The sequence below is a fragment of the Pollicipes pollicipes genome, unplaced genomic scaffold (genome assembly GCF_011947565.3).
Source record: "Pollicipes pollicipes isolate AB1234 unplaced genomic scaffold, Ppol_2.1 Scaffold_4295;HRSCAF=5057_pilon_pilon_pilon, whole genome shotgun sequence".
In the NCBI taxonomy this organism is placed as follows: domain Eukaryota; kingdom Metazoa; phylum Arthropoda; class Thecostraca; order Pollicipedomorpha; family Pollicipedidae; genus Pollicipes; species Pollicipes pollicipes.
In genome coordinates, this window is record NW_023596461.1 from 4,811,157 (window position 1) to 4,820,673 (window position 9,517).

Consider the following 9,517-nt stretch of genomic DNA (forward strand, 5'->3'; position numbering starts at 1 on the left):
TGGGATGAGGCAGCGCTCCTTTTCCGGCGTCAACACAAGCCGATGTGAGTGTAGAGTCACTGCCGGCACCGTTTAGTTATCTATGTTTTGCTGGTATTGTTAAAAAATGAAATAGCGACATGATTGTTCGTTTCTTTGTGGAAGATAGTCGATTTCATTCCGTGGGTGGTTCTGGTCCGTGAATATTGGAGTTTCGCTTTGTTGATCCATTTATTGCGCACTAGTTCCGAAGTTGGGGAGAATAGATGCCTTTTTCTTGCGCCTGTACGCCATCAAAAAGGGAGTGTACGTGTGCTACGGAAAGGCTTAAAATGCACATTGCTTTGAGTGTGTCTGGTGTAGTAGTAACAACATTTTATGCTTGAGTATGCCCGTAATTCTAGTGTCCCCAGCTCGGTGTGCAGCCTCCATTAATATCACCGCATGAGGGTTGGTTTTTCAAGGAATTATGACATTTTAATAGAGCCTTATTTGGTGCTTAATCATGAATTAAATATTGATCAAGCAAACAGGTAAAAAACAGCCTATTTAGTTTGCAGGTGTCTGGTCCACTTTCACCAGCAATTGCTTACCAATTTAATGCATGGTACAGTGGAACTTTTGTGCATGGTGCATGGAACTTTTTGCAGACTTAACTCCACACCAGGTGCATGCATCCTCCAGAATGGAGTGTAAATATGTAGTGATCAAACATTTGAAGGCTGACTTGTATGTATTGGTTTACCATCACCCAGTTACTTGAAAGGATTGGAACATTGATATTTACATGTTAGACTCCCATATGGGGGCCCAGGCTGGAGCCCTGATTTTGCTGTGAGTCCTGACTCCTGGCACTTAAATAATCAACAGATGCCTCTTTCATTGATACTAGTGGTGCCCCTCTTCATACTGATAGCATTTGCCAGTTGTGTGTCTCATGCTTATGGCTCCTGATCTACCTTACAGAGAAGATGCAATGTCTTCAATGGTTCATGTCTGCTTTCCAAGAGGGGTCTAGGATGGCCCAAGCCTAAGTCATGCAATAACATATTAGTTGTAATGTGACCTCTGGTTACTGACCAGAGTTTGTTGAGTGGACATTTCATCAGGCCGTCTGAGACGTGATGTGTGCCTGTTTGAGAACTAGCTGAATTATAAACATGTGGATGGGAGCTGTGATATTAACTGGTGCTGCCTTGTTACATCTTATGGTTTTCCATGGTGTGACCCAAGTAGCATGAAGATAGGACCATGAGTTATGCATGTATGGAGTGTTGATTTACCTTTCCAGTTATGTGGTTGTAAGGTTGTTTGGCATGCTGACTTGTACTGGATTGGTGCAAGCCTGTGATTAAGCAAGGTATTGCCCAGCTTTTCTGTGATTCAAGCATGATCAAAACCTGCAATTCTGAGACATCTGATTGCCACTGTTGTTATTGTTCATCTGTCATGTGATCTGGTCACCAGTCACCAATGCAACTTCTGCAATCAATTGGCTGCTGTTTATACTCCTCTTTAGATTGGAGTGATGTTCTATGTGCAACTTTGATGTCAAACATGAGTCTCACCATTTGTACCCAGCTGAACACACTGAGGTGGGGGTCGCTGTGCCAATCAGTCTGCCGATTGTTTTTTACACAGTCTGATGAGGGGCATATGAGGGTTTCCATACTGCTGACCTCCCTGCTGATTGTTTCTAACATTGTCTGATGAGAGGCACATCAAGTTTTCCATACTGCTGACCTCTCATCCAGTTTGAAGTACCATGGTAACATCATTTATTTATTATGTAGTTGTGTTTAATGGCATGTCAGTTGCTGGGGTCATTTTGCTCCCAGCTGTAACAAATGCAAGGCACAGTGATGCTCTGGTGCACCAATCAGAAATGGCTTTGGGCACTAGTCAACACAGTGCTGTCCAGTGATCACCAGTGTCACTGTTTATAATAGTACAAAGCAAGCAGAACATTATTATGCAAGTTGTAATGTGCAGCTGCAAGGAATACTTTGCATGTAGATGAGGCAGTAGCATAGCCTTATTCATTGTACAAAGGTCAGGGAATGGAGAGAGATTCATTGATCTTTTGATAACATGCCTTTTTTGAAAGAATATCTTTAGTGATATGATGGTGATATTTGTAGGCTATTACTACTGCATTGTATCCAGAAACTTGTTTTTCAGGAAGACTCAGTTAGACCCAAGAAAGTAGAAGGACTAAAGCATTGTTGTTTTTTTCTTTAGCCATGATGCTGGATGAAAATGCTGTGGAGATGATCAGACCACTGACCCTGGCCTCCAGAGAGTCCATTGCCTGGTGCTGGGAGCCACAATTGAGCAGAATTGTTACAGTTTGCTATGAATGCAATATAGAAGTTATTAAAAAGTAATAGATACCTTTTTAAAGTAATATTCCCCCAAAGTTGGTTTTATTGAATACTGTCTGAATGCTATTGGAAGTCTGAAATGTTTTTGAGGTGTGCCAAAATCAAGGTTTAGTTGCCAACTGCAACTGATGGGTTTTTGTGGGCTTAAATGGGTACCAGCATGTTTCTGATCACTCTGGATGTATTCCTCCATCGTCATTGCTAGCTTGGCTTCAATTCCACTCACAGTGGCATTGTCATCAGTGTGTAGCCCCATCCCGGCTGGACGACAGGCGCTGGTGCGATTTGACCCTGACTACGGTCCAATATCGGGGTGCCCCTAGTGTAGTGGTTCATGCGTCTGCGTTAACCACTGCACGTCTGGGAACCCAGAGGTACAGGGTTCGCTTCCCCGCGGTGCCCGCCCTTCCTGCCAGGGTGAGAGGCAGGCGACGCCACATAGCCTCAGCAGCTGAGTGCGTTGTAAAGCCCCAATCACACACACACACAGTCCAATATCAAATAAAAAGAAATGGGACCATGAATATGTCTGAACTAGCAGCCTGACGACCAGTCCGCAAATGTGTTGTGATTACGCCAGCAGATGTAGCTGAAAGAAACGAGGAATATTTTGAGATGTGACAATGCCATCTCTTCCAGAGCCATGGGCAAGATTATGAAAAGTGGGAAGGTGGTGATCCTCCTCGGAGGTCGCTTTGCCGGACGGAAGGGGATCATCATCAAGAGCAACGACGAAGGCACCACAGACCGTCCTTATGGTCACTGTCTGGTAGCTGGCGTGGACCGCTACCCCCGGCAGGTCAAGAAGGGCATGAGCAAAAAGAAGATTGCCAGGCGCACTCGCATCAAGCCTTTCGTCAGGGTATGGGCTTATGATAAGATGATGTCAGTCATACAAACATTGATGTAATGTTTGCTAAGTTGATTGGTAGTCAGGTATGTTTGTATGTCTTCATGGTGGAGAATATTCAACAGAGCGTAAGGTGGTTACTACTGACATTAGATAATATGTCTGATTCCATTATTTTGCCCATGATTTGGGTATGTAGTATTCACGAACAGTGTGTGCCATTTGTGACCTGTTGCAAAAAAAAAAACACGCTCCCTGGTGTCATCTGTGGGCTAGTTCCATGGCCATTGTGCAAACAATGTCAGCCAATGACCTAGGTGCTCATTACCTGCCCTGTTATGACAGGTGTTGAGTTGTAGGCCTCATCCTGTCTGGATTGGTCTGTTTTGTGCTTGCTTTTGATCATTCCACTTCCTTTGGTTATGGCGTAATTCAAGACATGTTCGTTTGGGGCACAAAGCCATTGCTTCAATATCATCTCACTGATTCACACTGAGTGTTAGAAGATGTTCTGGGCTGCCCACGTCATGATATTATCACATTTTTCAGGTTGTGAACCTGAACCACATGATGCCGACCCGCTACACGGTGGACATTGGTTTCGAGAAGGATCGTGTGAACAAGGAAACCATCAAGAACCCCGTGAAGCGCAGGAAGGCCAAGCTGCACATCAAGCAGATGCTGGAGGAGCGGTAAGAACGACTTTGAATTCAATGTGTGCATGTTTTACCTAATTGTCTGGCAAATTCCAGATGCCTTGTCATTTGATGGTCGACCTCTTCGACAATCACCATTTTAAAGTTCTTTCACACCTCAACACCTTGGTGCGCTAATGAGTCAATGCTTCCTTATGGAAGGTCCGAGTGACGATCGTGCTCAGCGCTGAGCTGCCAAAAGCGGGCTACCTCTGCGCGACGCGGTGTGTCGCTGGATCGCAGGTTGCCGGCGCAGCACCCATCTGGTCGAATTGTTTTCGTTCGCTGCAGTGTGATTGCCTGCTTGCTGTACGACCTCTGAACAATGGGGACTCGTCTGGGGATGGTTTCTCAGCCATCTCCTGAGGTCTTAAACGCTGACTGGCCGATCGAATCGCAGTTGGTGTCCGCGTCGCTCTTCCCTGGCATTCCCCTGTCATCGGGATATTAATCATGTGCGTCATGGCGCATTATCTGGAGGCATCACTTCAAATATTTTAGCTTCATACATTTGTATATGTGGTCTGTTGCAAGTTGGCAGCGGTATCGTAAGATGAATTAGATTCGTCGAGAACACCCCTCCCCCTTCCTAAGTCGTGGGAAGCTGCACATGGGTCTTGATTTTCTATGGAGGAGGTGAATAGACTGGTTAAGAAAGTTGTATTCCAGGCTTATATTAACGGCTCTGAAGCACCAACCAGAAAAGCTGAAGAAATGTTCCCTCTGTCCCCCCCCCCCCCCCCCACCACACGCGAATGGGGTTCAGTGGTCGTGGTTCCCGCAAGGGCGAGTTAGAGCTGTTAGCCCTATGCATTGTTCGCTCTATCCAGTGAAAACTTTGTTCTGAGCTGACCCGAATTGCGGTCTTCAGAGATGTCGGTGCGCTGTTTTCTCATAGCTCGAAACGTTGCGGACGTGGGGACGCCCTGACACCACAGTCATAATGATGAGAACGTTAGGGATGTGACGGCGCATGGAGCGCATGATCGCCCCGTTCCGTCTGGAGCAGGTCCTGTCCTACATATATGTGCGGCACGACGGGGGTTGGGGAGGGCTCTGGGATCAGTATTTTTACGCCAAATGGTTAGGGATACTTTTGCAAGTCCTAAACTTGTATTTCGATCGTCTATTTATCGTCGGTTTGTGACTAGGCAGCGATATAGTTTCCTATTCAATGGGAGGGGGAGGGGGCTGTAGACCCTCCAAACGTTGGGAAGAAATTGGGCCGAGTCCAGGGAGAAAGTTTTGGAGCGTATTCTGGGGGTAGTTCTAGCAATGTTTCCCCGCTTATCTCCCGACACTTATCTCCCAAAACTGCAACGCTGGCTTGAGGGCGGGTCAACTACCATGGTAGTTTATTAGGTTTGTTTGCATGTTACTCACCTTGCTAATTACCTTGTTTGTTTTCAGGTACAAGACGGGCAAGAACAGGTGGTTCTTCCAGAAGCTGAAATTCTAAGATCCCTGTGTATGTCGGCTGATGAAATAAATTTAAAAAAAACAACCCACTATCTATGCTCTACTCCAACCGTGCGGCACGAAACTGCTCTTGAAAGGAACGTAGCATTCACGCACATGTCGTAACCATGGAGATGAGTGGGGACGAGTGCAGTGAACTGTTGGAGCTGACTGGCATTAGCGGTGCTGCGGTGCTGAGTTTGGCGGACTGGTTAGCGTGGTAATGTAGTGTCACGAGAAAGCGCAGCGTCGTAAAAACCGGCGATGCGCGTGTGGGTAGTTTAACCGGCGTGGGCCGCAGGCAAATGCTGATTTTATTCGTCGAGGAGAAGCTAACCCATCTCAGCAGGCTACTAGTTTCCAAAGTGACGCATCAGCTTAGACAAGTAACAACGGAGCCCGATACGAGGCGTCACAGTAACACTGGGACTTGGCCGTTTGCCTGCTGCGCGGCCGCGGCCACGCCGTCTGTAAAGTGCATACAGTTGTCATACTAGCTACATCGGGTGAAAGAATCGCAAACGCGAAAACCTCGTGGAACAGCGTGGCAACAATTGGAATGGATTCCTAGTCCGAATCAAAACACTAAGGTAGACCGAGTGGCAAATGTCAAAAAACAAAGGAGGAAAAATCGTAAAATATTTGTTTAGAATGCCATGTATGAAATTCGAACGTTCTCCGGTAAGAACCATGTAAGAATCCATGGTTTTATACCGATAAGATTCCACGTCCGTTAGGCTAGCAACGCATTCGTATCCGAATTCGGCGTCGAATATCGATTCCACTTCAATGTGTTCCTAGCCCAAACACAGCCCGCTTTTACCGAAAATGCGGTCCATTTCGCTCCTCCGCAAGAAGCATGGTCTCCGGAGGTCACTTCACCAGGTCCGGCAGTGACAAGGATGCTTCGGAGCTTCCGGCATACGAAAGGTTTCAGATGAAAGCCACGCATACGTACTAGGTAATGACGAAAACTCCAAAGTCAACTTTCAAGGTTGCGTTCAACGTTGAAGGGCGGGCTAGTGCTGCACCACCATTGTATAGTTCTCAGTTCTTCTGCAGCAGCCTTCTACAGTCTACTTATCTACTTCCACGTACAGCAGCTGTTGAGGGAGCTCGATGTGTGACAGTGGGGCCGGAGTGGTTCGCGGGACGCCTCTCAAAGTGGCTGTAGCGGCAGGACGTGAGCTGCCTGTCGCTCGGTGCGGGCCTTCCAGCGCGACGTCGCTGGGATGACGACAGCGGCAGCTGCCAGCCTCAGCTCTGACTGGCGGGTCCGAATGACCTGGCTGCCAGCGCTCGGAACGGAACTGTATTGTGCGACGCAGCAAGTCGCATAAGGTGGTCGCCAAACCACGCAAAGTAATGTTAGGCCCCCGTTTACGGCCAACACCGCTCTTTCCGGTGTGTGTTCTGGGTCGATGATTTTTGTTTGATTTAAGCCATTTTATGATAAAAAGTCGTCAATTTCAGCTCCTAAAACATCCGTCAATATCGTGTTGTCTGTATTTAGATGTCTCGATCACGGAATGTCGGTAGTGGTGTTGCTTGCGAACAGAAATGGGACCCATCATGTAGGAAAAGCGAGCATAAATTACGTCTTTTCACCCACTTCATTGCCAATTACTAAAACCTTTGTCGATGCATAAATGTCCTAGTTCGTTTCCACGCTTGCAACAGCATGTTATGCCCTTTGTAGGTGACTCACGCTCGGTGTAGGTTTGTGGCGGACACATTTGGGTGGAAAAAACAAGCACCTAGCTTCGGAACATTACTGAGTATCTGGTGATCAGCGCCGTACTGAAGTGGTTCTATGTAAAGCAAAACACCACATGCGTCATTGTGTCAAGAAGCACTCTATAATCTCTCAAGTCTCCGAAATCTCTCCCGGAGCATACGCAAAAGATAATAGCCCGTTATGGCAAGGACTATGCACTGGGTTTATCCCGAAGCTGTGCTTTTGGCGATGAGTGGCAATCATGCAGATGAATGGAGGAACTGAAAAACTGACAGTTTAAGGCGTCGAAGCGTACGTGTGAATGGAAGTGGGCTAGGTTTGTTGTACAGTTGTTATTAATGACCGAATATCTGGCGGTCAATAACGCGCAATGTCCTAATTTGGCGTTGTAAGGGTTTTAACATCCTCAAAACACATTCTGATTCTGGTGCTATATTTTTGCATCATAACTTACACAAGCATCCTCGTCACTGATAACAGACACATGAATGGCGTAGTCACTGATGAACAGCTAATCGCCCTTTTATAAAAACACGGTATTGACGACGATACGACACACAAATGACAACATTGTACAAAAGATAGGGGTGAAACTTGTAACAGGGAACACATCCATGTGGATATCGTTTCAGACATATGTACCTATCTACATTTATATATATATATATATATATATATATATATATATATATATATATATATATACATGGGTAGGTAGAGATGTAAGTTAAGGATGTCCAAAAAATGTTACTAGTTGTAGCGAGGCCTGTAGCCGACAATCACACGCTCATACTGAGGCTCGTAGGAAGCACGGACCTCCTCCTCATCTTCCTCATCCTCCTCCTCATCTTCCTCATCCTCCTCCTCCTCCTCCTCAGCGGGAGCTTCATATGTCTCCTCGTCGTCGTCGTCATCAGACACCTCAGGGGTGGGGTACTCGGTGGGCACGGGGGTGGGCAGGTGGTCGCCCTGCGGCTGGAAGCCGCCCTCGCCCGCCGAGTACACCACGGTGTAGGTGACGCCGTCGGGGGCCACGTAGCTGAACTGGCCGCTCACACTGTAGCTGTCGTCATCCTCCGTCTGGCCAAACTCCGACACCGAGATGCCGTTCTCAGTTTCAAAACTGCAATCATGACGAAACAGCTTAATGATGCAAGTAATAAGCGATGTGTACGTATTCAGTGAGCCGCGTAAGCATTTTTGAGAGTCACGTGGATAATTGAATGGGGTAAGTAAAGAATAGCGGCGATATTGGTTTGGTGAAACCAAGCATATGCGGAACACCGACACGAGCGGGTCTAAAAGACAATCGGCAAGGACATGTGCCGGCAGCCAGTGTGATTCCATTGTGACCCGTGTTCATGTTTGTATGCTTAACTGATATTTAGCCTTCCGTGTATTTACCACTTTATTTTAATGGCCTCAGACACGAGCACAGGACAAACGGTGCGATGCATGAATGGCTCTAATCAGAAATGAACTTAATGGCATGGTCTTCAAAGATGACAACTTCATTTTCAACATTGTTTTGGCCCGCCATTTGTGACTCCCGAGTTGGTATCTGACCATGAATATATCGGACTAATTTTGATGTCATAACGACGGTGTGATACGGGCAGCATCAAAGTCTTCCTCATTGACTTACGACTGTTGGTAAGAGTGGTCGTCGTTGTGGTCGATGTTCTGTCTGAGAATCTCGATGATGTCCCCTTCGTAAGCAGAATCAGACGGAGCGGCGGCTGCCACGGCCAGAACGGCGGCGAACACGAACTGAAACGAAATGGACGTTAGATGTATGCCTCGCACTATTTAAGAAATTTATTTCTGTCAGGGAATAGGTAACACTGTGCCGTGAGAAGTGTATAAAGGCCACTTTACATTTTTTTACTGTGATATTCAAATTCAATCGTGTCTTGTGGGATGGTGTGAAAACTTTCAAACTTTACTCGCGTGTCATTGTTTTAACGACGCCAGTACTCACCAGCTTCATGCTGAGTAGATGCAGTTCGTCAGAAGTGGACTGATATCTTTACCGCCCGTCGCTGTGTCTTTTATACTGGCAGCTGTTACTAGGTCATCGCAGACAAGGACGCCGTCGAGGTCACCAGAGACTGGTGAGTGGGGCCGGTGGGGCGAGTTTGCCCGATATTTCACATCTTAGAGGACCAACCAATGACGGTCCTAACTACAGGGGTGATGAGAGCATGCATCCCTCACTTTTCAACACCCTTTGGCAGCCAACCTGACCCCGCGCGACACTAAGGTGCCCTTACTAGCATCTCTAGTAGTACATCAAGTTTGACTGACTATATGTGATCTGGCTGCTCCTGATTCTTGCAAACGTCCACCAGATACTGATCTAGTTTTATGGACACGTCATGATAGTCTGGTCCCCGCATGTTGGTTTCCATGT

At 46.8% G+C, this 9,517-nt stretch overlaps 2 protein-coding genes across 2 annotated transcripts; one reads left to right on the forward strand and one right to left on the reverse strand.

The window, feature by feature from the left end:
* The first annotated feature begins 19 nt into the window (after positions 1 to 19).
* On the forward strand, positions 20 to 5,408 carry LOC119097101 (60S ribosomal protein L27). Its single transcript, XM_037220148.1, has 4 exons — positions 20 to 44; positions 3,003 to 3,225; positions 3,763 to 3,905; positions 5,319 to 5,408. Exons 2-4 carry the CDS (start codon positions 3,007 to 3,009, stop codon positions 5,365 to 5,367), a joined length of 411 nt encoding a protein of 136 aa, XP_037076043.1. The 5' UTR covers positions 20 to 44; positions 3,003 to 3,006; the 3' UTR covers positions 5,368 to 5,408.
* A 2,446-nt stretch (positions 5,409 to 7,854) lies between these two features.
* LOC119096563 (cuticle protein CP14.6-like) lies at positions 7,855 to 9,106 on the reverse strand. Its single transcript, XM_037219468.1, has 4 exons — positions 9,086 to 9,106; positions 8,750 to 8,874; positions 8,101 to 8,227; positions 7,855 to 7,998 (listed from the first exon to the last, which is right to left on the reverse strand). The coding sequence occupies exons 1-4, from the start codon at positions 9,092 to 9,094 to the stop codon at positions 7,855 to 7,857; spliced, it is 405 nt and encodes a 134-aa protein (XP_037075363.1). The 5' UTR covers positions 9,095 to 9,106.
* Positions 9,107 to 9,517: the final 411 nt, after the last annotated feature.

Excerpts from the sequence above, each read along its gene's own strand:
- LOC119097101 (XM_037220148.1), top strand. The coding sequence starts at position 3,007 with ATGGGCAAGATTATGAAAAGTGGGAAGGTGGTGATCCTCCTCGGAGGT. Across the intron at positions 3,226-3,762 it reads GCATCAAGCCTTTCGTCAGG|GTTGTGAACCTGAACCACAT; the intron begins GTATGGGCTTAT and ends CACATTTTTCAG. Across the intron at positions 3,906-5,318 it reads AAGCAGATGCTGGAGGAGCG|GTACAAGACGGGCAAGAACA; the intron begins GTAAGAACGACT and ends GTTTGTTTTCAG.
- LOC119096563 (XM_037219468.1), bottom strand. Across the intron at positions 8,228-8,749 it reads GACCACTCTTACCAACAGTC|TTTTGAAACTGAGAACGGCA; the intron begins GTAAGTCAATGA and ends TCATGATTGCAG. Across the intron at positions 7,999-8,100 it reads CCTACACCGTGGTGTACTCG|ACATATGAAGCTCCCGCTGA; the intron begins GCGGGCGAGGGC and ends GACGACGAGGAG.